Source organism: Cimex lectularius, unplaced genomic scaffold (genome assembly GCF_000648675.2).
Source record: "Cimex lectularius strain Harlan isolate CLEC.00 unplaced genomic scaffold, Clec_2.1 scaffold37, whole genome shotgun sequence".
Taxonomy (NCBI): Eukaryota; Metazoa; Arthropoda; class Insecta; order Hemiptera; family Cimicidae; genus Cimex; species Cimex lectularius.
The window spans coordinates 1750031-1777391 of NW_019392682.1; the positions used below are offsets into that span (position 1 = coordinate 1750031).

General features: G+C 33.0%; 1 protein-coding gene across 1 annotated transcript; it reads left to right on the top strand.

The window, feature by feature from the left end:
• Nucleotides 1-939: 939 nt before the first annotated feature.
• Nucleotides 940-27274, top strand: LOC106665515 (leucine-rich repeat serine/threonine-protein kinase 1). Its single transcript, XM_014391971.2, has 47 exons — nucleotides 940-1165; nucleotides 4706-4862; nucleotides 4927-4967; nucleotides 5041-5206; nucleotides 7685-7844; nucleotides 7903-8047; nucleotides 8114-8250; nucleotides 8312-8459; nucleotides 8550-8810; nucleotides 8872-9027; nucleotides 9083-9238; nucleotides 9301-9446; nucleotides 9502-9634; nucleotides 10362-10538; nucleotides 10592-10713; nucleotides 10772-10972; nucleotides 11032-11213; nucleotides 11270-11448; nucleotides 11511-11661; nucleotides 11726-11994; nucleotides 12061-12206; nucleotides 12267-12411; nucleotides 12728-12837; nucleotides 12892-13031; nucleotides 13089-13298; nucleotides 13674-13796; nucleotides 13852-14042; nucleotides 14104-14197; nucleotides 14261-14421; nucleotides 16810-16967; nucleotides 17029-17270; nucleotides 17350-17456; nucleotides 17513-17604; nucleotides 17670-17829; nucleotides 17891-18097; nucleotides 19416-19569; nucleotides 19630-19727; nucleotides 19833-19974; nucleotides 21733-21842; nucleotides 21899-22021; nucleotides 22076-22271; nucleotides 22357-22576; nucleotides 22636-22884; nucleotides 22939-23123; nucleotides 23204-23337; nucleotides 23413-23615; nucleotides 25340-27274. Exons 1-47 carry the CDS (start codon nucleotides 1112-1114, stop codon nucleotides 25419-25421), a joined length of 7323 nt encoding a protein of 2440 aa, XP_014247457.1. The 5' UTR covers nucleotides 940-1111; the 3' UTR covers nucleotides 25422-27274.
• Nucleotides 27275-27361: the final 87 nt, after the last annotated feature.

Here is a 27361-nt window from a genome sequence, read left to right on the forward strand (position 1 = left end):
TAAAGTGGAAAATTCTTTTCAGAGGTAGAGTATCAAGTTCTGCTTGGCTAAAGAATGGTTTTGCCAAGTACTATAGTCTTTTTCTAGCTATTTGGGACATTGCATGAAATATGTTCTGGTGTTTCTTCTAGACATAATCGACATCAGTTGAAAGTCCCATTTTTTAAAGTAGTTCTTTACTAAAGCATGTCCTGTCATGTAAATTAATTAAGAGTTTTTGATTCTGTTAAGTAGGATTTCTTCTTTCTTGTGTTATTTTCATGAGTAGTTTTTTTGCTTGCATTTCGCTCTTTAAATGAGATTAGTATTTGTTTACTTTAGTACCCAATATTTCAGCCTTATGTGGCTATAGTTCATGCTGGAAAATGTATTTGATCTTATGAGTTGTTCTGTTCTAAAAAAATAAATTTAAAACATATTTGTTTGCATATTTTTTTACTGAAGAATTAATGCAAAAATCCATTCAATTCTGAAAATCTGTTGACAACTACACTAAATCACCAAACATAAAACTTTTAAGGTGCAACAATGTCCTGAGAATGGCCTTATAAAGGCCGAAAGCTTGGCAAGTGATTGCTGGTTTTATTTTGGTCATAAGCCTGATGGACATCTTACTCTATATACCAATAATTCCAATAATAAGTCGGTAATTCCACATAATCATCATTGTATAAGAGGCTTAAAGCCTTTATGGAAATAAATAATTGTGTGTCACTTAGATGCCTGTGGGGGTGCACATGCACTATATGGCTATAGGACAAAGAGGTGTCTAGAATTAACACCAAAAAAATCATTTAAATTGGTGTGTTTTTGTATTCGTTCTAGTGAGTTTAAAAGGAAGAATTGAGTGATTTGCGATTTTTGGAGTATTGGCAAACTGCGTAACGACGAATTGCGTTCACGGTTCACGTTTGACATGGTCATCAGCAGAGAGCAGTATTGGACGGGGTGCTCTACCGTAAACCTTGCTGCTGATCAGGTGCCTTATCTTGAAAGTCGAATGTAAACAAAATGACCGAGCCGTCGTCTCCTGGGACCAAGTTATCATTCAAATCTGATGGGTTGACGTAGAAATTGTCCCTGGAGCCGCTGGAGAATTTTCCAGGACGAAATGGATGTCATGACACCTGATGACGACGAGTTCAACGAACGGCTGCTCCACCAGGTAAGTCGTCATGATGACTGACTACATAAACAATTGACATTTTACTGAATTTAGTTTGCTAAACAACATAAAAAAGCATAGTATGGTAAGATTGTCATGATGATCATTAACAATGACAATAGCTTAATTGTTGAAATATTCCATTAACAGATATATAAATAATATAATAATATATATAAAAATTTATTTATGTGATTATATTTTAAAAATTAATGTGTCATCAATATTTGTAATATCAATCATAGTTTAATAATTAATATAATTCTTATTTTAGCATAGTGATAGTCTGTTATTACATTATTAAAAGTTGTTTGATCTTGGCCGACAAACAAACCCAAAAAGCAGAATTATCCAACAACGTAGCAGTTATAAACAGCAACCCTTCGTCAAGTATGAGAACATAGAAGTCGAGTAAATCTGTGATGTTGAAACAGTACGATACTCAAACTAGTCACCTGGTCGAGATTTTGCTCAAAGCAGCGCAGCCCCCTACAAAAAGCTCAATTTAGACATTGATTACTTCTGGGCAGATCCACTCCTCTCTCAAAGAAGTCGTACAAAATTGACTTGCCAATCAAAAAAGCTGCAACAAGATGACACAAAGTCATAAAGACACTAAAGTAGTACAGCCTGCCTGATGAGGCATATTGTAACTTCAATCAATTTTACAAAATCACGGTGTGTTGTAGATGTGGGTCAATATTTTAAAAGCTGTACCAAATTCAGTTATGTGGTTGTTGAAATTCCCTGCTTTGTGGGAATCACACGTTCAAGCAGTGACATCTTTGCTCAACCTCCCACTATGTAAAATGATGTTAGATGGGGTCAGCTAGCTTATATCTGCCTCGATACCCCTCTTTGCAATAGTCATTCAACCATGGCCTGTGGACCGGAACACCTGTTGTAACTGTACCAGGGGAAACACTCGCCTCGAGAGTAGTAGTGCAGGAGTACCCATAAATCACAATCAGGCTCTGTACTGATTGAGAATACTTGAAAACGATGCATGCCAATGTTTGACATGCACAAACTGACATTCTCTCAGTCCTGATCTGAGGGACGCCCAGCCATCGTAGAGAAGGTTGATTCCATAATTGATCTCACAGTCACATTCAATTCAAAATGCTTTTCCATGACAAACATGCTTTTTATAATCTTGGCTTTATCAGGCATTGATGGTTGACTTCACTAATGTATAGATAATAAGAATTTTGTACCAATCTCTTGTAAGGTCGCATCAGGAGAGTAATTTATTATTGTATCTGAGTAGCAGGGCATGGAAGCATTGAGATTAAAATCAGTACAGAAATGGGCTGTCAACTATTTGTACATAAACTCTGGTAGTGATTGGCAAAAGACCTACCTACGAGGAAAGGCGACATCTTGTTGAGCAGCAGTGACAACTCCAGACATGTTATACACACCGTAAACTGCTGATAAAAAATTTTGAATAACACTATATTATCTCCAGAATTATTAGATCCAACTATATTTCGACATACTCAGATTCCTTCAGCTTATAAGCTGGATGACTTCATAAAAGTCCAAATGTCCAAAAAGTCCAAAAGCCGAATACTGAAATTGAAATTTTTTTTAATTTACCATTTTATCCAGTGAAATATAAATAGGAAAAGTATTGTTAAAATAATTAGAGCAATATTTTGAGCCAATTTGGTTTATAATTATTATGGGGTTTATATGAAATTTTCAACTTGTGAGTAGTTAAAAAACTGAACTTGACACTTATCACATTGACTTCTAAAATTATATTTTTGATGTAAAGTGTACAAGTTCTGAATTCATAATAATGTTATTATTTGCATCCACTTGCAAAGGAGGCTGCAACATCAGGTCCAACCCTTGACATTAAAATTCCTAAAGATGATGGGAAAAACTTTTTGGAAAAGTTTTGTAGAAATCTGTGGCAAGAAAAATACAACGCATCAAATGTTAGCAATTATTACAGGTCACTGTTCCCTGAGCTCAAGAAAAAACCATGGTTTTTGGAAGGCGATAGCCCAGAAGGAATGTCAAAGGAGTTCTATTCTACTATTTTTAGACTGAAGACAAATCATGGCCTATGGGGTAGCTACAAGAAGAGAATCGGTTTGGCATCGTCTCCGAACTGTCCCACTTGCGATTGCCCTTCAAATCCTTCCCACATAATTTTTGAATGTCCAGAATATGAAAATGAAAGAGACAAACTGCTAAAAAATCTGAGCAAAGTCCCAAACATTTCCAAACCAATAAACTTAGAATCTGTCCTAATAAGCAACAATCCATCAGCTTTCAACATAATCTATGGATTTCTAAAGTCGATAAACGTTTCTTTTTGATTATCTTCAACCATGAAAATTTAGAAGATGAGAAGATGATGGAGCTGAATGAGTGGTGCGGGCGCACGGCGTGGACTTGGCCCTGGTCGGCCGATCACGCTCGACAGTAAAATGAAAATAGAAAACTTCATGGGTAATATGCCAGCGTAAACCCCCCCCAAAAAAAAAAGCACTTGTACAAAGTGATTTTTTTTTCTTTGTAGAGGCAACATCTGATACAATAACATTCTATATGTGCCACAATAAGACACACAGAGCTTTTTCATGTTGACCACCAGCTGTATTTTCTTGTCAACTACGTTAAATTCTTAATAATACATCTTTGCTGTCTGACATTTTTTCTGAGTCTGGAAGTTTTCAGGTCTATAATTTTTGAACTACAGAAAATGAATAAATAATAAATAAACTAATATATATATATAATTTTTTATGGCCTTATGAACTTTGCATAATAGCCACGGAATGTTTTAATGTTTTAATAGCCACGGATTATGCGATGCTTGTTTTTTTCTTGAGAGGACTACGAGCCAAGAATCTATCACGCTGACCACTCAGCTACCATGGTCCTCTATTTAAATGTCCAATGATGTATTTTTACTTATGATATAATTAGGTTGATATATCTACTCTAAATTAGGCCCAAATTTGGGCTATAATGTAAAAATAAAAAATAAATGAAAAAAAAAAAGACCACTGGGTTTCTGTTTTCTAGTAATTATGATTCATGGCCTATCTTACTTGGATCAAAACCCAAGCGTATGTCAAGTCAGTCTTGGTATAATACATAATGCTTATGTTGGTATTGACATAATAATTGATGTAAGAGGACCAAGATGACCGAGTGGTTAGAGCAGCATACTTGTCAGACTAGAAGACACCCAACATGTAGGTTATTGGATGTTAAGCCTTCCTGTATGACAGTAATTATTTTTTTATTAATAATTGATTCAGACTGTTCTATTCTGATAAAATAGTATATGAAAATTTTTCATCGAAGCTTTATTTTTTGATAATTTGATATTTTACTATTCTTTTGCAATCTAATAAGTGTAATGTTTTTGCAAAATCATAATAATAGTAGATAATAAATAATCTAACCATCTAAGAAATAGGCAGACAGATTAATCAAAGACAATCAATTACACCTTCTCACAGATTTCAAAAAGTTTTATATTCTTCATATAATATTGTTTTCTATTCTTAGTCAGCATTATGGGACAATGCTGAACTGCTGGAGGACCTTCTTCGCGGGGATCAGCTGAACAACATGAACTCTCAAGATTCTTGGGGCAGGACACCTTTACATGCTGCTGCAACAACTGAAAGTTCTACTTGCCTGAGAGTTTTACTGCAAGCGGGAGGTAAAAAAAAACTTATTTTTAAAAATTTCCAAACTAGTTATTTAATTTTTTTTAAAAATTTAAGCTGACCCAAATATTCCCTGCGGACCGAGGGGTGAAAATAAGGTGAGTGCCTTATTATCAAAGTCGATTTTAAAAAAATTGCGAGCTGTTGGATTTATTAAATCTGTTATTTTAGACTCCACTTCATGTTTGTGCAGAGCATGGATTTGTTAATAACATACAACTACTAGTCCAACATGGTGCTGACCTTATGGCAAAAGAGGCCAATGGATTAACGGCTCTTGATTTAGCCGAGAAATCTGAGCAAATAGAATGCATGAAGATTTTGAAAAAAGCTGCAGGTACTTCAATAAAAGTGTTTACTTATATTTGATCTTGCTTGAAACTTTTTTTTATACAAAAAAAAAATTTCAAAACAAAAAATTAAACTTTACAAAGTGAAAATTGTTAATTACAGCTAATCATAATTTTATAAAAATGGATGAATGAATTGAAAGTTCATTCATAAAATTTCTGTAGTAGGCAAACTTGCTTCAATGAAATGATTGGATTATTAGTATTGATTTGTTATGTAATAAATTGGACTTATTCAAGGTTGGTCTTTGTTAAATCACTTAGTCCACCTGTAATAATGAGTGGCATTTAATTTATTCCAAGCAAGTTCAAATAGAAAAGTGCTCTTGTTATGAGTGACAATAAAAATAACAAAATTATTGATTACGGATGTGATGCATACACTTACTTTACAAATGGAGTACTTTCTGAAGAAGGTAAAAAGTTAATATTGTTTTTATTAATCAACTAAATGATTAATTTCCAGCTCATTCTTATGTTGTGTAAAAACATATAATTATTGGCTGTTGTGAATTTTATTATCTAGAATTAATAAATGCTTAAAAAGGCAAGTCTAAAAATATTAATTAATTGTTTTCGTAGTTAAACATATTTCTAATTTTTGAGAAATAGTATTGACTGTGGCCGCAGTGGTTAAGGTGTTGACATGACGCTCATCATTGTAAGGAAAAGGTCATGGGTTTGAATCCAGCAGCCCTGGATTTGAACCTGACATACAAATGGGATTTTTTTTTTTTTCAAAAACACTGGCACTCTGATGGTTCTAATAACCTCATTGAAAATCTCTCGTAAACAAAAAAGTTAAAAAAAAAAAATGAAGGGGAATAAATGGATTAATGTCACATTCATTTCATGAACAACAAATTTAATTTCTGTAGGCCCTGAATAAGATGGCATATATTTTCAAAAGCTTGGCGTTGGTATAAAAGCACTATTTGTTTTTCTGGCCACAACCCTATTCATGAGAACTCATATTAAACACTGTTCAATCGTGTAGAATATAATAACAAATTTAATACTAAAGATTATTTTCAGTTGCACTATTAATTACAATACTTTTGTGTTGAATATTAAAATTATCAAATAGTAATAATAATAATTGCCTAAATGCGAGGATCTTCTAAAGATCTAGCTTGCCTAAAGATTAGTTGTAAATATCAGGTCATAAAATAAGTCTGTAGCGGTTTTTATGAGAAATTCAATGACAATTTTAGGCACTTGAAAACAAATTTAATCTAAAATGTACAAACCAATTTGTTCGTGAACGCATCAATAGGTTTTCTGAGACCTTAAGCAAAGTTAAGTTTTTCCCAATAATAGTCTGGAATAAGTGAAATTCTGAAGGGGTAATGCCAGGTGAATATGATGGGTAGTTCTCCAACGATTTCTGGCAAGAATGGAAAGATACTTGGGGTGATTATCTAGGTTGAAAACAATCTCCTTGTAACTGGCCTAATTTGGTTGTTTTTGGTTAATTGCGTATTTTAATCTCTCCAATTCTGTAGTTAAATTTTGCCAATTAATGGTTTGTTAATTGGCTAAAGTTCATAATAAAAAAGCACAACATTCCAGTCCATTAAATGTAATCCAACTTTTGGAGTTGTTGAAGGTGTGTTGCTGTTTTTTCCCCATTGAACAGTGTTGTAAAGCATCCACTTCATCCTCAATATCAATCTTTTGAAATGGATGATGAATCAATACATCACATTTTAGAAGGGAGATATTGCCAAATAAATTATTTTCAGTCAACGTGTGAGGAACTCATCACTCTGACAAACCCAGCTGACAAACAAAACTGCTCACAGGTTGAAGAGCTTGTATGAGTGTGTGAAGACCTTGATGGGTCCTCAGTGGCTGAGTGATTAGGGTGTATGACTCGTATTTGCCACATTAACAGTTGATGGTTCTAATCACGGGAGTGTCTATGGGTTTTAATTGATTATAGTATGAAAAATTTATTATAAAATTGATTTGACCCTTCATCTGGGACAACCAATGGGCGGTTGGACATTAAGCCCTTTTGTAGGACAGGACTGTGATATCTTGGTCATTTAGGACAAAAGTTTGAATTTGGACGACCAGAGCTCTTCGCGTCTTCCAAATCAAAATTTCCACTTTTAAGCCAAGCAAACCTCTTATGGACGGTGCTTTCTCTTAAAACATCTTCACCGTACACATCACAAATTTTCCTAGCAGTTCGCTACACTTTTCCTTAATAAAAAAACATTAAATGCAATATTGTTTCCTCCATTTTAAATTAGCCCATATCTTGTAAAAATATGAGATTTTGAATGAAACTCAAATAAAAACCTCTTAACTAATCCATTTTCAGTGTGTAAACAATAATGGGTAAATAAACTTGCTTCAAAATACAAGAGAGATAAAATCGACTTATTGAAAAACACTACAGACTAATTTTACAAACCAATACTTAATGGTAAGTTAATTATTTGGTTGGTTTGTAGAAGCAAAAGAGACTCTTAGACAGACAACCCATGCTGCGTTAAGAGAAGCATGTATTGCTGGTGATGCCGGATTGGTCCGGAATTTAATCAACGAGCTGGGCGGTGATGTTTCGACTGTTCTCAATATTCAGCCAAATGGACTTAACACTCTTCTGTTCATGTATGAAGTTGTTTAAAAATAAATTATGTGCTTGGTCGTAATAACAATAGCATTACAGAGCTTGTGAGTTGGGCAAGAAAGACATAGTAAAAATTCTTTTGGATTATGGAGCCGATGGTAGAATACATCAAATCACCAAACACTCCCCCTTGCATATTGCAACAGTCAAAGGGAAAAAAGATATTGTCGAGCTGCTTTTAAAGGTTTACACTTATTTTATGTTACTATTTGGTAATAATTTGTATATATGTTGGTTTTTGTCCAATTAGAGATTCCCTGAACTTGTTCAACAATGCACTGTGGAAAAGTGGCTACCGTTGCACGCAGCTTGTATCAATGGCCATATAAACATTATGGAGGCTCTATTGAAGTTTTCATATCCACAAAATATCATGACAACTTTTAAGTAAATTCAAAATAAATTATTTGCCCTAATTTACAATTTGCTTTAATGATTTATTCTGTAGACAAGGAGACTGGGAATATGAATTGCCGTTTGATGTGAATTTTAAAGATGTCACCGGCCAAACTCCTATTTACCTTGCTTGTTTGCTAGGCAATGTTAAAATGGTCGAAACGATGCTAAGGTTCAAAGTTAAAAGTACAAGAATTAAGGTATGTTGTTTTCTTTAAATTCCTACCTCAAAATTTAAGAAAGGAACCACGTAATAGTCTACAAAAATTCAATGTACCTTGTACCACTAGGTTGAAGACGAAAAAGAAAAAGAAGAGAAGAGTTTTGGAACAAGGAGGAGAATCGCAGACGGAATCCAAGTTTTAATGACAAGGCTGAGTCTAGGTTCTAGGAACGAGACCAACGAAAGAATGCTCAGCCCTTGGCACCTTGATTTACTGTGTAACACCGAGCAAGAGACAGCACTGCACGTTGCTGTTCGAAACATGAATGTTGAAATTACTTCTCTGTTACTTTCTTCAGGAGCTAATCCCAACTTAATATCTCAAAATGTATTTATTTATTTATAATTTTATATTAAAAATGTCATTAATTATTCAATTTTGTTTTAAGGATTGCGTGTGTTTGGTAGAAGCATGTAAATCTAGAAACATCGCCTTAGTTGATTTACTACTGAGATATAATGCGCATGATCATGAGTCAAAAGCATTGTCTGTCGCTATTCAGAATAAGGATGATCTTTTAACTGCTAAACTACTAGCAATAAGGGTAAAAGCAAGGTTAGTGAAATAAAAGTTTTTAAGGTTAACCAATTTTTTTAAAGGCCCACAGTGACCCTGAATATTTGATAAACAAGCGTGCTATGAGTGAAGCTGTTACCAAAGGCTTGACTTTTACTTCACTATTGGCAAATACTCCTGTTATGATCAATTGGCATGGCGGTTCTGCCCAAGTACCTTATATCCGTTACCAATGGCTGGTATGTAGTGACTAATTTAATTATGATGATGATGATTTTACCACAGCTTGTTTTATAAACAGGTCAGCGCTGCTCTCCACGTAAATCCAAAATTGAAGTTAAATCCAAAAAGTCAAGACATCGTTTTATACGCGATTACGAGATTGGACGTTTCGAATAATTCTTTAGTCTGGATTCCACCGGTAGTTTTTCAACTTCAGAGTTTAAAGTGAGCTTTGAAATACGAAAATTTTGGTACTATTTTTAAAAGAGATCATTTACAGAGTATTAAACATTGCACAAAATAAAATCGAGAGGTTGCCGACTTCAGAAGATTTTGATGATACGACAAAGTCTAAATTGCATTCATCCAACAAAGGCTACTCTGCACCTGTTCTTGAAGAACTTTATTTACAAGTCAGTATTATTACTATTATTGCAGTAGTATCATTTAAAACAAATTAACTAGATCATAAAAATAATATAAATTATGTGAGAGTTTAATAATTGGCGATTAAAAGTCAAGTAATTCCTGCCACACAGGAAGATTTAACATCCAACAATCATTGGGTATATGGATGAGAGGTCAAACCACTTTACAATAACTTTTTTATTCTATTCACAATATTATAATTGCATGAGCTATGCTGGGAATCGAATCTAGAACTATTAGCATAACAAATTTTAAGTTTGACACTTTAACCAGTTGGTCACCATGAAATAATGGCCATAAAAATATTGAAAGAAATTTTTTATACTAAAGAAATTAAGAAAATTTTTGCTCAACATTTTGTTGGATAATTTTTCATATAGTTTATAAAAACTTCTTAAGCTTTTTCAATGTTTTATTTACTAAAAAATAAAATGGAAAATCTTAAGATTTTATAATCCAAAGTTAAGAAAGTATAAGTAGCTAAGGTATTGTTAAAATGGCTGGTCAATCCATATGAATGCCCTTTGTTAACGTAGGTGCATCTATCAAAGTTGAACAAAGCACTTTTGTACCTGGAAAAGAAATTAAAACAATTATTGAGGTAGATTGTTACATTACACAAATATTTAGACAAAAAATAACTTTAGGGTGAAAAGGTGCTATTAGTTTAAAAAAAAGGTAAAATTAATACAGTATTATTTTAATGAACAGGATAATAGGTTGGATTTCCTGCCTGGTGAAATTTTTTCTCTCCCTTCACTGGCAATATTAGATTGTTCAAACAACAAGTTATCAAACTTGCCTCATCAGATGTGGAAATCGCCCAAATTGAGGGAACTCAACGCTGCGTTCAATTTACTTAAAGAGCTACCTTCACTTCAGCTTGAAGTAAATATTATACATTTTATTGATTATTTGTTATTAATCGTTTTCTTTTTAAGGATATGAGTGAGAGTGCAAGCATTTGTTCTTTTGAATCTTCGAAAAGTGCCGATACCGATCTGAGCACGCCAATGGATATGCCATTCGCTCTTAACTATCCTGATCAGGATCTATATTTACAGTAAGGATAATTTTAAAGATAAATTCAGTACCTTATTGAAAAAAATGGATATTTTTAGGCAATACGAGCTTCAACACAATAATCTGTGGAGTAAAAATGTTGAAGTAACTGAGCACTGTGTTACTAACGATGAAGAAGCAGATTCCCAGTACTGTCAAATTCAGACTTTGAATTTGGCACACAATCAGTTTGCATCTGTTCCTCCTATTTTGGCTTGTCTTGCTGTTAATTTGACAAGACTTAATTTATCATATAATCGGTAACTTGTTTGTTTTTAGTTGTGTAAACAATAATAATAATGTTTTTGTTTTTTTTTAGGCTTCGCACTATGAGTCATATAACATCATATCCTTCTACAATTAAGCAATTGGAACTCAGTGGTAATCAGATTTGCTGTTGGATGTCTCTTCCGCAAATTGACTGTTTGGATCCAATGGAACAAGCTGTCATTACGTGTTACGCACCAAATCAGACTAATAAACCAAACAAGATGGTCACAGGTATGGTACATATTTTGACCAAATGTTTAATTTTTAAACATTTGTATAAATTACAGGCAGACCGCGTTCATTTCGTAGCACGATATTAAATTGTGTCTGCAGTCATAGAAGGCATCTGAGGCTGGACAACCTCCGTACTCTTATTTTAGCAGATAACGCCATCCAAAGGATCCAACTAACTACAGATGATGACGGGTTATCTTCAACTGACAGCGAAGATCACGATTCTGAATGGGTATTTTATCATTTATTTTCTCGCTGATTTTACCATTTTAACATTTTCACGTTTAATTCAAGGATCTCCTTGGATCTGCGACTAGTTCAAAATCAAAATTGATGTTCCCAGCTTTGAGCATGTTAGACTTAAGTAACAACAATTTGAAAGAAATACCTCCAATTATCCATGAACTGGGAAGTTTGTCTGTTTTAAATGTTAGCGGCAATGCTGGTAAGTTTGAAAATCAATTTGGCAAAATTTCTTTTGCTGATTTTTTTTTTTTTTAATTTTCTAGAAATAAATGACTTACCACCACAAATGGGTTTACTCTCGAGGCTGTGGAATTTAAACGTTAAAGGATGTAATCTACAAGAGCCTTTGAAATCTATGATCGACAGTAAAAAGTACAAGACAATGGACATAATTGGCTACCTCAAGAGTGTTTTGGAAGATGCTAAGCCTTATGCTCGGATGAAATTAATGATAGTTGGAGTACAAGGGATTGGAAAAACGTCACTTTTGGAACAACTGAGAAGCGAGGGTCACAAGAAAAAACCAGTGGAGGTACATTTTGTTTAAACATAAATCAATATTATTCCTCTATTATCTTATATTTTAAATTTTATTCAGCATTGGGCTAAACGCATGGGAAATAAAAGTATAAACATAAAAAACAGTAAAGGTACTAATTTGTCAACCGTTGGTGTGGATATCGGTGATTGGACTTATGAGAAAAAAATCCGAGGACAGTCTTCTTATGGGCCTGTAACATTTAGGTAATGGTGATCATTATGATTGACTTGAAACAATAAAAAAATTTAATATTTTATTTTTAGAACGTGGGATTTTGGAGGACAACGCGAATATTATGCAACACATCAATATTTCCTATCCAAAAGAAGCTTGTATCTAGTCGTTTGGAAAATTCCTGATGGACAGAAAGGAATTTCTGAAATTTTACAATGGCTGGTTAACATACAGGTATATAACAAAATTAATAGTTGGTGTGGTTTGATAATTTTATCTTGATTGATCGAGCTGCTTTTTGCTATACTTTAGTTATATGTGTTTCAGCAAATCGCCATCTTTAGTGGGTGTCCACTTTTTTTTCTCTATTCTGGAATTTATATTTAAAAACGCAGGTTAAAAAAATACAGACTTTTCCTAAACATGGTGAAAAGTCTAAACACTACTGTCTAAATCTTGTATAATAAATAGTTTGTCAGGGTGATTAGGGAATTAATTTTTTTCACAACTAATCTTATGTTTTTATTGAACACCTATCTGTTCCTATTAGGCTAGAGCTCCCAATTCACCAGTTCTCATAGTTGGTACGCATTACGACATGATGCAGGAAAATTACCCACTATCTAGGGCAGAAGATCTACAGCAATTGATAAGAGACAGGTGAACAAAGTGCCTTGTTTATAATTAATGTTCATCTAATCTAAATTTCCAAAGGTTCATAAACGTTGTCGACGCTGAGAAATGTGGCCTTCCGAGAGTGATAGACACAATTGAAGTCAGCTGTAAAACAAGACATAATATAAGGATCTTGTGCAATCTGATTTACGATACTGTCTTCAGTCTACGTACAGCAGGTTTAAAACAAAAATAAATCCCTGTAATTCGAGATTTAAAAAAAAAATTATTTACAGGCAGTAAAACTCTTCTGCTTCAACAATGTGTGCCTGCGAGTTATTTGATTCTTGAGGACGTGATTGCACAGATTGTCTCCGAAAGAAGGCAGATGAAGCAAGATCCAGTGCTCACGAGTGAGCAGTACAGAAGTATAGTCGCAAGTTACCATACCAACCTTAGAGACACTTCGGAACTACATCAAGCAACTTTATTTTTACATGAAAATGGTAAAAAAATCCAAATTTTGATTTATTACATTGTATAATAAAAATGTATAAATTTATAAATTAACAAACAATTTAAAATTTATACCTTCTCTTTCATAATGGTTTATTTCTTCCTAGTTCATTTTTGTTGGTTTTGTTTGTCAGATTACTTTCATCCAGATAAAATGTCAAAATAACACCCCGATGACCAAACACTAAAAATGTTCAAATGTTGAAACTTGACTAATATATCAGACCAGGATGATCAAAGATAATAAAATTATGAGTACAAAAATTATAACTTCTTTTTAGAAGTGAATAACTGCTAATGTTTTACTTTATATCAATTTTTTATGTAGAGGTTATCTGAAAATTGCTAATATGCAAATTTTGTAGGTGTTTTACTGCACTACGAAGACTCAACATTAAAAGATTTATACTTTCTTGATCCTCAATGGCTTTGTGATATGCTTGCCCACGTGGTCACTATACGTGAAATAAATCCTTTTGCAAGAAACGGTAAGATTTGATTTGATTTCTTCTTAAAGTGAAATTAAATTGTTTTTAATATTAGGTGTAATGAGACTGGACGACTTAAAACATGTATTCAAGTCTTCCAATCTTGGCGATGTCGATACAAAAGGCTACATTGTACATTTACTCAATAAATTCGAGGTCGCTCTTACTTGGGACAACAGAACACTTCTTATTCCAAGCCTGTTGCCTACTGAGGATGACATTTACACTCCCTCAGTTAGAGTAAAAGTAACTAATCTTCCTCGGTATTTGACAAGTGTGTATATTAATTGTTCTTTGTTAAAACAAGATCCCTGTGAGATCGAGGGCATGGGCAGTAAGAAACAAAAAAGCAAACTTAAATACCTACGCAAATTTAAACAATTCTGAAGAATCTCAACGAGGTAACACCAGGGCTTTGATGAAATATCATATTTAAGAAATATGTGTAATAAATGATTTTTCAGAGAATGAGCTTACATCCCGTAACGATCCAGATGTAGCAATAAGAAGACTGCTTCTTTTATCGTATGTTCCTTCTGGGTTTTGGTCAAGAATTATTACACGTCTCCTTGCTGATGATATAATAATACAAATTGTACGAGAATTTTTTGTTGTCCCAAAAGAGGTATGCTTTTTTTTCTTTTTTTACAACTTTAAAAGCTTAAAGAAGGACATAACTGATCAAATAGCTCACAGACTTACCACTGAAGATTGTAAAGTGGGAACAACATTTATGCTGTCCTGATGCAACAGCATCAAGTACAGTCAAGACAAAGAACCAGACACTCATATTTTTATTTCAAACTATATGTATTATTATCATTATATTAATTACAACATACTTATTTTGATATACACCAAATTAATCGAGATCAAAAATTCATTAGTTATTATTTAAAAAAAAATTAATTTTAATGGTTTGGCAGAAAATTTATCAAAACACCGGAATGTCATTTATTGATAGAATGAATTTAACGAACAATTTATTACAGTTTTGCTCATAAAATTGAACTAACAATTTATTACACGGTTTTGCTCATAAAATTGAACTAACAATTTATTTCATTGTTTTGCTCATAAAATTGAACTAACAATTTATTTATTTACTTATTTATGGATCGAAATCCACTATAAAAAAAGACATTTTACAATAACAAAAAATATAAATAATATATGTAAAAATACAAATAATATATATAAAAAGAATAAGGACGTATATACATATAAATATAAATGATAAATATAAAAATACAATTAAAGAGTAAAAATTGAACAACAAAAATGAAAGACATAATTACTAACCAAATAAGGCAGAGGAAACAAAATAAAGCTGAAAGACAATTGAAACTACAATAATTAGGTACATATTTAATGAAAATAATGCTCTTTGTAAATATATAATAAGACTAGAGTGCGAGAATTAGTTGAACCAGTAAATTGTAATAATTTTGTACAGTATGAAATATAAAAGCATTCAACTAAGGTTGTAGGATATGGTTTTTCACAGATTGCACAGAACTATTGAAGAAGTCAATGCTATTGCAGATGTTGTTACTCTTGATAATCATTCTGTGTAGAGGAGAAGAGAGCATGTAGTTAGAGCTTTGGAATTCAATATAAAATAATTTATAGGTTTTAAGAGAGTGCGAAGGGACATGTAGCTGCAGTTGAGAGAGGAGAGGACTATCAATGAGATTGTTTAATAATTTAAATACAAAAACAATATCAAAGTAATCCCTTCTTAGTGCCAGTTCGAAAAGTTTAAATTCAGAGCGGATTCCAGGGTAGGAAGAATTCAGAGGAAGATTGAGTTTGTAGGAAAGTTTTTTTAAAAATTTGTTTTGTACAGATTGAAGATTTTTTTGATAATTTAGATAGAATGGGTTCCAAACAGGTGTAGCATATTCTAGTATGGGTTGTACAAAAGCTTTATAAAGATGGACAAAACATAGAGGTTTTTTAAATTCATAGGTGTTCCGGATGATGAAACCTAGCATCTTCATAGATCTATTTTTTATTGAAGAAATATGTTCTTTAAACTTGAGCTTTTGATCAAAAAGTACACCAAGTATTTGTTACATGGTTTTGCTCAAAAAATTACACCATTTTCATCGAGTAACGTCAGAACCGGACACTCATTTTTTGTAGTTTATTTCAAACTATGTATTTGTAATTTTGTCGTTATTTTAATTACAACATATTTATTTAAGTGTAAACCAAATTAAATTAGATCAAAAATTCACGAGTTTTTATAAAAATTATTTAATTATGATGATTAGGTAGAAATCCCGCTTGTGACACTGCCTTTTTTTATCTCAACCAAAACTTTAATTAATTGAAAAGAATTTATTTGGTCAAGCAGACCATGAAACCTAATAAAATATAAAATTAGGCAGAAAATTTATCAAAACACAGGAACAACTTTTTTTAAAAGAATCAAATTTAATTAAAAATTTATTACACTTGCTCATAAAATGTATCTAACATTTTATTACAATATTTTGCTCAAAATAATGTATTAAGAGCAAAAGAGGCATTGCAATTGTGATACACGCTGTGTGACTGTACATGGCGTGCGCTTGACGTCGAACAGATGTGCACACCCTCTCAAAACGGTGTCAGGTCACGTCGCGTTGTGTCGAGTAAGTGTGTTCCCTGCTTTAAGTGTGTCGGTCTCAAGATGCAATCTTACAATAGGTTCTGGCAAATTGTTAAACCTTTTTTTTTTAAATTATTCTAATCTATCCAGAGACTAAAGCATAAAATTCTGTCAAGCCAAGAGCAATGTTTATATATAGGCTGTATGCATACTTCCATAGTGTTGTTCCAGCATCAACTGATTCGAAGTTCCTATCTGACATCAAAACATCAGAATAGACATATGTGTCCAGTCTTAAACAAGACCAATTTTAATACTGACGAACATGTTGATAATGAAAAAAAAAATCTTGATTAAAATCTCCTGTCTAACACACTTATGTTTTGTTTGTTTTACCTTTGTCTTTATTTGTAGGTATCACAAGATGTAAGATTAGCCAAACTTTTAGACGTACGAGCAGAATGGTCTCTATGGCAGACTGGCATGGAGTTAAGATACGCTCACACGGTACTTTTTTCAATGAAAGAAATTATTCATACCAACAACAACCCAATTGATTATCAAAGCTTAAGGTAAAAAGTTTTGAATATTTGTTTCAATGTTTTTTTTAAACAATTATATATTTTTTTAAAGGTTGCAATTAAAACAAGAAGGGTCTTGGACAGATGTTAATTTCCAAAATGTCTCATTATTAGAGCTGTACCTTCCTTTGGACACTTTAGTTATTAAACAACCTGTTATGGAACAAGGTTCTGACTCTGTTATTGGATATCAAGCAATCGTTCTTGAGCCTTCACCTCAAAAAGCAGCACATTTGCTCGCCCTTGCAACAGATCATATTGATATCTTGCTAGAAGATTGGTACCCAACTTTAGGTAACTTCGTGTTTAAAATTTGAACATTTGCTTATTACTTTATTTAATTCGTACATATTTTGTTTAATATTAATATTAGGAACTCGTTTTGTACATACGTCTGAAGGAAAACTTCTAGTAACAAGAATCGTACCGTGCCCTACGTGTATTTCTAATGTCGGGCAGAATAACTTAGATAATCAAAAGGTAAACTAAATTAGGTAAATAATCTGTTCAAAATAATTTCTATATGATTATTTCAGCATGCGAACAGTCCAGAAGAAGGAATAGTTATTAGAGTTTCCAATGAAAGTTCTGACCGTGACAGTGGAGTTGCTGATAGTCCTTCTTCAAGGTAAAAACAAAGTTTAAAAGTTTTTTTTAAATTTTAAATTATTAACAACAATTAAACAAATACAGCCGAGTAGCATCAGAAGAAGGATTAACTATACCGACCCCGATGAAAAACTTTCAATATAGTTGGATGGTTGAAGAATGCATATTAGCGGCGATTGAAAAAAAGAATATTCGCTGTCCTGTACATGGTGAAATTTCCCTAGCACACGTGGCACCAGATACTGTAATATTCTTAATACCATAATGTTTATTAGGTGTATTTATAGTTTTATTTGCTTTTTCAGTTGTTCTTGGATGTTGGAGAGGCAAACTTGATAAACAGCAGTACGGTTAGTCGGGGTAAACTTCTCGGAAGAGGAGCATTTGGTTTTGTTTTCCAGGGTACATGTATGTTGAAAACAACTGGTACAAAATTATCAGTTGCGATTAAAGCGATCCAGCCTGTCCCACCACCTTCAGGCGCATCTAATTCTGCTGTGATAGCTTATAAGGTGATTTAAGATTCAGCCAGATTTTATTCTTGTTTTCTTCATTTTGGTTATCCTTAGTTTTCTTTTTATGGATAAAAAATTTATTTTTACTTTTTGCTTTTAGGCCTTTGTGTTGAAGGTGGTTGGTTCTACATAAAGTGGTTGAAGTAGTGAGGTTAAAGGTTAAATGTATTTCAGAAAAATGCCATTTTCATGTAATTGCTGAAGTTTCGACCTTTATTCGGGTCATCTTCAAGGCATAAAGTGTAATGATATTCCTGTAGTGTCATGTTTGTTGAGTTTATTTTCCTGACACTACAGTATTGATAAGTATTCCTGACCCTACAGGAATAACACTTCAGTGGATGCAACAGTTTAGGCGTTGACACAGCGCTTATCACTGTAAAGGTCAAGGTTCAAATCCAGCGGCCCTGCAATCTAACCTGACATACATATAAATGGGCTTTTTTTTCCAAAAACACTGGCACCCTGGGAGTTGATATGACCTCTGCAGTTGTGAACCCTTGGGGGGGGGAAAGCTGAATGAAAAAGGTGTTTTTCTGAAATGCATTTAACCTGACTACTTCAACCACTTATTGAACCACGGTTCTAATTATAAAGTTACGGTTTTTTTACATTTTGGCATTGTTTTAAACTTTTGTTTATAATAGTAAAAAAGGCTAATAATGGTGTCATATAAAAAAATTAATTTATAACGGTTTGCGTAAAATAGTTAAAAAAAAAAAAAATCAATCAAAAGGATGGGGTATTTTAAAGAAACAGAGAAAAATGGGCCTTTCTGACAATATACAAATATCATTCAAGGATCCAGGATTTTCAGAGTGGCTTTTTCTTCGAACAGTTAAAAAATAGCATCTGAACAAAAACACTTATAATTTGATAAAAACTATTTTCAACTTGCAGGCACATGCACATCAAAATGATAAAAAAATACAATGATAGAATAAAAAAATGTCTTATTAGTCAACAAAACACTCAAAAAAAGTGCAGAGTCAAAAATAAACATATAAATGCAAAAGATAGCAAGGCTCATTCCAGACGGAAGGCAAAACGAGAAGGTCGGATTTTAAAACTCTCCACCGACATATCGTTCTCCTTCTCCAATGCGCACTGCCACTAAAATTTAAATTTTAAACATTAGATTGTAACTATTTAAATTTTTTTAAATGTTTATATAATTTTAAAAAGAAAAATAGTTTCCTGAGAATGGCTCAGGATACTGAAATCTCAGAAGACTGTAATTTCGCTTAGAACCTATCAATGAAAAGGCCTACAAAATAAAAATGAAAGTTTTTACAATTTTTTTTTTTTAATTTAGAATGCACAAGTAAAATGGGAACGAGACCCAATCCAGCATGCAAGCAAGGCTTATTCCACAGCAAGGCAGGAATTGGGGATTCTACTAACTGTCAGACATCCTAATATTGTTCCATTGATTGGGATTTGCCTGGACCCTCTTTGTTTAATACTGGGTATATTTTTTATATTTATTATCCAAAATAAAATTTAATATAAAAAACAAATTAATTTAGGGTTAGCACCACAAGGCGCACTACACACTAGTTTACGCAGTTTTCGACGTTGTGCTGCTACATTACATCCAATAACTGTTCAAGGAATAATTTTACAAGTATGTCTCAGTCATTATTCAGAGTATTAAAAATATGAAAATAAATGTTGATGATTCATTTAGTTTGTAAATTTAATTATTCTGTGTTTATTTGTTTTTTTCCAGGTTGCCAAAGCATTAGAATATCTACATCAACAGCATATCATTTATAGAGATCTTAAGTCTGAAAATGTTTTAGTCTGGGCACTTCCTGCCCCATTTCAAGACCACTCAGAAGTTCCTGCTCATATAAAACTAGCTGATTACGGTAATTCCTCACCCATTTTTAAATAATACGTTTATATGTTAATAAGTTTATGATAGTTGATAAATATTTTTATTATTATTTTTTCATTGTTGTTGTTTTTTTCTCTTTTTATATTTGAAAATTTTCTTTTATTTTTAGACCTTGTTGTTAGGTGGTTTGTAGTGGATTTTTCAACATTTGGTAATGTGTGCCATTTAAAAAAAAATTGTAAAAGATTTTTTTAAATAAGATTTACATTATTTATTCTATTAATAAACATATTTATACATATGTTAATAATAATATAATTCAAGGAAATATTAATAATAGTTATTTCTAGTTATTAATAGAAAACTCTATATAAATCCTTAAAAAAAGTCCTAAAACATAAAAGAAAATTTTCAAATATAAATGTTATTTTGATTCAATTTATTTAAACATCACATTAATTTGAAGTTTTATTGTTTTACGGACCTCCTTCTGTCTATGAAAAATAATGTAAAAGAACAATGGGAAAATTGCTGGCAATCAAATTATAATGGTTAAAACCTGGCATTGATCCCGAGTCCACTGAGGTCAGGTCATGAAGGGAAAGGGCTGTACTTACCAGGTTACACATAGGCCAAACTAGGCTTACACATCTTACACATGGGCACTTGCTGGTCAAGAGGTACCAAAAGATTGAATTCTAGAAGCCTGCAAGGATGAGCTATGGCGTCTCTGATAATCTATGCGTCGCCAACATGGCATCAGGCCGGATCAATGTTTCAGTATTTCTATAAGAGTTTTTAAATTTATGTAGTTTATGTGTTACGGGCTGGTGTATATGTAAATTATTAGTGTGAATGAGGGGATTATCCCATACCCTGAGGAATATGGAGTAATCTGGGGAGACAGTGTGTTGTCTGGAGAGTGAATTTATTAGCGTGAATGGAGGGTATAAACCAGCCCCGAGAAATATGGAGTACTCTGGGGTAGTGAATAGTAACCATACTTGTGTTGTGACAAGTTGTTGGCAGCGTTAAAATATTCAGTGCCACGATGCCAGATGTGAGCTTCCGGCTTTCTCGCTGGGAGACCGTGGTGTGTTTTCAGGGGCGTTATCTGTCAGCTCAACCTCGGGGCATTGCAGGGGGTTTCTCTAAGCACTGTCTAGGTGTTTCAGCCAGGATGCAGGGCTCCCATCGCTAGCGGTGTTTCTAGGGAAGGTGGAAAGCATAAACCTCTTCTTTTTTTTTTCTTCTCTTAATGACAATTTTACAACGTGAGGTACCTTTGAGATGTTAGCAAGCTAAGAAAACTGGAGATAAAATGCAAGAGAGTCAGTGACAAAGATGCGGAAAAAAAATTGTCCTTCGTTGACCCATAAATAATACATACATTATTTTATTTAATTGTTATTGTCTTTCATGTTATTCTTTTCTTTACAAATACAATTGTTAAATTTTCTATTTGGGTCTGCATATGATGAACCTGTAGTTTTATTAATTCTGATCATTTTGGTTTGCCTATTTTTGCCCATTGGTCTGTTATAAGTTGTCAAAAGCTGAAAACACCTCTGACAGACCAAAACTGAGTATAAGCAGGTCAAAATCACTGTAAACGGCCAAACTATAAATACAATTTGTAAATAAATAATTAGTGAACATTAATTAATGATTAATATATATTTTTGTTTGCAATTCATTATTAAAAATGCATGGACTTAAAGCTTTATACTCTATCTGCATTACATTACACACAAATTTATTTATTTTTATTTCGTAAATATTTTTTAAGGCATAAGCAGGTTGACCCTTCCTTCTGGTACCAAAGGATTTGGCGGTACTGAAGGGTTTATGGCACCAGAAATAATGAAATACAATGGCGAAGAAGAGTATACAGAAAAAGTAATATTTATTTTACTGTGTTATGAATATTGTAATAAATTTGTTGTGACTTTTAGGTTGATTGTTTTTCATTTGGTATGTTTATTTATGAGCTTGTTACCCTTCATCAACCATTTGAAAATCACGAATCTGTGAAAGAATGCATACTTGAAGGAGGACGTCCTAATCTTACGCAACGGGTAAGCATGCTTTAATTAAATACATTTTTAGATATAAATATTTGATGTTTATAGGAAACCCACTGGCCAAGTTGTATCTTGGACCTCATGGTGCTTTGTTGGTCACACCAGCCCTGTGACCGCCCCACTGCTTCTCAGATCGTCAGCATATCTTCTGCTCCAGAGTTTACTCACTTGTACGATGTGATCTCTCTAAACCATAGCTCTTCCATTCTGACAACTGCATCAAATCAAATATTTAACAATTCAGGTCGGTTGATTTTTTTCCAATTGAAGCCTGAATCCAACTATAAGCCTGAAATAACTTTTTTAAAAAATGTTTTGAAAACTTTCAGAATACAATTGTCATAGTGTTTGGCTTGGTTGCACCAATTCAAAAATTTACCAGTTATTATCGAGTGATCAAAATTGGCTTCAGTACTCTGAACTTGCACCTCTCTCCGTTCATACACCACGCCGCGGGAATCAGAATGCAATCGCGACCCCGACTGCGCTGTGCATTGTAAAAGATAACATATGGATTGGAGATGACGCCTCTCATATCCATGCATATTCGTAAGATTTTATCTGTAAAGATTTTAAACAGAATTTTAAAAATTTGAATTTTTTTCAAGGGTGCATGAAATGAAACTGGTATGGTGGTATAGCATGGTGGAAGGTGACGACAAGAGCCCGGTTTTACGTCTTCTCTGGTTAGAGCCGTTGGGAAGGGTCGCAGTTGCCCTCAGTTGTGGACGAATATTCCTAGTTACAGACTCATCTCCTAAAATGTCCTGTATGGCCGAAGGAAGCTTTGTTTTGACAGAACTAGGCTCAGCGTCATTACTTCATGACATGACAGCTGTGTTTTCTTTGAATCACAAGTAATTAAATACAAATTTTTTAAATCGGCATATATCCATTCATTTGTTTTTAAGGATTTGTGAATTATGGTGCGGGGAAGGAAATGGGGCGATTTCTGTGTACACACTTGAAGAAAGCGTTGTGACAAACTGTGAAAATTTAAATCATTATGACCCTCTAATAGCAAATGTTGATGTTGTACAGTTGGTTTCATGCTCGGAAGAGCATCAAAAATTTGTCTGGACTTATGTTTATCCAGGTTACATATTTATTTTTATATTAGTCTTAGTTTCTTTTTTTTAATAGTTCTTGTATTAACAATGAAGTAATTTATTTTAGGTTGTGTGGTGTACCAGTGGGATGTTGCAGCTAAAGCAATTTTACATAAACTTGACTGTTCCAAGCTTGTACCATGTTCCGAAAGCTTGAAATCTATTAGTATTGATGAACACTTAAGTCCAGGAAGATGTCAGGTGATTATTATTGAGTTTCATAGTGAATAAAAAAGATTTTTGTATAATCTCAACACCGATTTGTTAATTGTCTAGGTAACAAGTTTGTGTGTCGTCAACAAAGAGTTGTACATTGGTACAACCTGGGGATGCATGGTGGTTGCTGAGACATGGTCATTGCGGCCAATAACTGTATTCAGGCCATACGAAGGAGAACTGAATGCTATCGTAGCACTTCCAGCTAGTAAACCACCGACGATAGCGACATTCGGACGTGGCTATAGATCTCTTATCACCAGGTAATAATTAAAACAATTCATTAGCCCATTCTTTACAGTACTGTTTTGTAAAAACACTTACGAGATACGGGAAAAATTTGATTAATTTTTTTTTCTCCAAAAAATTGTAAAAAATTTCTGAAAGGTCAAATCGAAAAACAGTCTTAATAATTAATCTTTTTAAGGTTTTTGGTTGAAATGAAAAAGTTAGTGCCACTTTCACTTTGACCAAAAACATTACATTGTTTTTTTTTTTGTTTACGCTGGCATATGACCCATGAAGTTTTCTATTTTCATTTTACTGTCGAGCATGATCGGCTGACAAGGGCCAGGTCCCCGCCGCGCGCCCGCACCTCTCATTCAGCTCCATCATCTTCTCATCTTCTAAATTTTCATGCTTGAAGATAATCAAAAAGAAACGTTTATCGACTTTAGAAATCCATAGATTATGTTGAAAGCTGATGGATTGTTGCTTATTAGGATAGATTCTAAGTTTATTGGTTTTGAAATGTTTGGGACTTTGCTCAGATTTTTTAGCAGTTTGTCTCTTTCATTTTCATATTCTGGACATTCAAAAATTATGTGGGAAGGATTTGAAGGGCAATCGCAAGTGGGACAGTTCGGAGACGATGCCAAACCGATTCTCTTCTTGTAGCTACCCCATAGGCCATGATTTGTCTTCAGTCTAAAAATAGTAGAATAGAACTCCTTTGACATTCCTTCTGGGCTATCGCCTTCCGAAAACCATGGTTTTTTCTTGAGCTCAGGGAACAGTGACCTGTAATAATTGCCAACATTTGATGCGTTGTATTTTTCTTGCCACAGATTTCTACAAAACTTTTCCAAAAAGTTTTTCCCGTCATCTTTAGGAATTTTAATGTCAAGGGTTGGACCTGATGTTGCAGCCTCCTTTGCAAGTGCGTCCACCGTTTCATTTTGCCATAAGCCTGCATGCCCTTTCACCCAACACAATGCCACCCTTTTTCCCATGATTTTTGTCTCAAGCATTTTCCTACAGATTTGGGCAAAAATATAGTTTCTGCATTTATATTCTGGGGTAATGTTATTTATCCTTTCTACAATGGTTCGACAGTCTGTGAGGATACAAAATTTAGAATCACCCAATTTTCGTATGTAATCGAGAGCGCTATCTATCGCAATTAGTTCTGCTGTATAAACAGACATTGAAGTTGGAAGCGAATGTCGTTCCTTGTATTGATGTTTAGGGTCAAAAACATTACATAAAAAGATAAGTTAATTAAAAGAAATATTGGCCTCCCACACCAGTTTAATTTCAAAAGTACCCCCAACACTCTACATGTTTCGAAAGCAGGGATTGTCTAGTAGAGGTGTGTTGTTCTACATATATGGGGAAGGGTTTAGTGCATCGTTCTAGAACGATGGCTCTGACGATTGTGTTAACATGGCAACTTCATAAGTCGCTGAGAATTGAATCCTGATTACACGACATTGAAAATGGCAAAAAGAGGGAAAATTCAAACGGTTGTAGGTTGATGGAGGTGTCCAAGAGGATCGAAGTCACGATAGCTTAAATGGTAGAGAAGCGGCGTATTTAGCTGAAGGTCGTGGGTTCGAATCCTGCTCATGACACTGACTTTTTAATCTCAACCAAGACCTTACATAAAAATAATAATTAATTGAAAAAAATTAACTTGGTCAATTAGATCACTAAAATATAAATGGATTAATATGTTAAATATAACATTAAATTATGTTTGCTTCAGGTACAAAGAGGTTCCTGGTAACATTGACATCCAACACACTTATCCAATTTTGTGGTCAACTGATGATTGGGTACCTGTGTAAAATAATTTTTATATTGTTATCGTAGTGTAATGTAAGCAAGTGGCTTACAAATTAGAATTTTTACCAAAAACTAAACAAAGTAATTATTCAAAGCCTTAAAATATTTTTCTTGTTACAGCAACCGCGCCATTTTAAATCTTGACATTTATTTGCAATTGTGATATATATTTTTACACCTTTCTTTAGTTTTTCTTGTTTTTAATGTATTTTTTGTATATTAATTAACACTTAATATTATTTACTCTATTGATGTGATTTACATAAATATAAATGGCTAAATATTTGTCAAAATTACACAGTTGACATACGTAAGTAACTGTCTAAAAATAAATATATATGAAACAAAAGAGCTTTAAATATTGTTATCTATTAATGTATTTTTTATGGAACATCTAAATGGAGGTATATTATTAGTTCTTGGTTCACTCACTCCAATTTGTTTTGAATATAAAGTTTATTTATGCACGATTAATTTCAGCACAATTCGTATTAAATTTGTGTTGATAATTTAGTTATATAATTAAATTATTATTTCTGTAGTAATTATATTTGTGAGATTGCGAAGACAAAAATGCTCTTTCTGTCCCAACAGGAAAATAACAGACTTGTAGGGTTTGAGGGAAAAAGAGAATATCTGCTTATCCTGATGGGATTGATATCATCAATCATTGAAAATGAAAGTAAATTTGAAAAAAATAAAAACACATTTCCTTTGAAGCTTTGGAAGAATATATCCATTCATCAGGACTTTTTTGACTATGCCTAATGATTTACATGGTGGCAAAGAACATAATGAATTTACTAGTTTAGCTTAATAGAGTGAACAACTGTAATTTAATTTTTAAATGTAATAGAACACAAAATTATTTGTAAACCTAGCTCAAGTGAGATAGACTCGTGTAAGTTACATATAACTCATATTCAATTGGCTTGGATAACAATAAGTTAGAATTGTAATGTGGAATCGATGGATGGTAGGTTTCATCCATTCAACTAAACCATACTCGTAAATATTACAAGTAAAGTGTAAATCATAGAAAGAGTTTCAAAATATTGATGAAGTGGAGATCTTTGAAAATTGACAAAGTAACCGAGTGTTTTTCATTCTTTTAAATTCACTTTGTCCCTAATTTTGAATATATAAATATTCTCTTAGTCTGATAGGGTACTGGAGGAAGAGCAGTGAAGATGGAGAACATCGACCTTCATTGTGCATACCCCATATGACGTATTTGTGTTCATAGTTTAATGCGGACCATAACAAATAAGATGCCTCAAAAACATTAACGTCCTTCAGTTAATATTATTTTTTAATTTGATTTTTATTTGTCATTAATATTTTTTGTAAGCTTTTCAATTAAGATGTTGGTACTTTATGAAGGGGCACATGAATCGTATATTTTATTATAAACCACCATTCTGGTGGTGATCATTAAGACTTGTTTCCTACATCAGTCGCCTCTTTTTAAGTATAGCTTCGTCAATTTTCTAAGTCATATTTTTTATTTTGTCCAGTCAGCTTTTCTATTATTTTTTGTTAACTTTTCAACATGACTATTGTAATTTTATCAAGGGGGCTGAACTCCCTGCTATTTAATTTATGTGCTATTTTATAATGCTATTCAACTTTACTTTTATTTGTTAATTAAACTTGTAAGAGCAAGTGCTGATTAAATAGTAAGTAATGCATTAAGATGAGAGAAAAGGCTGGTCCTTCATTTCTCATGTTATGCATGTTATTGTAAAAGAGTGATTTGAGATTTTTATCTCAATTTGTAACAATTCTGCTATTATTGTGTGGTAAGAATTGTGATGGTAAAATATAAAAAATAAAATACTAAAAACTAAAATAACCTGTAAATTAATTTTCCTCAAAACGGAACTATCTGGTATATTTTATAAGAGAATTATGGCTGTTAGGATCTCCTGAAATTTAACTC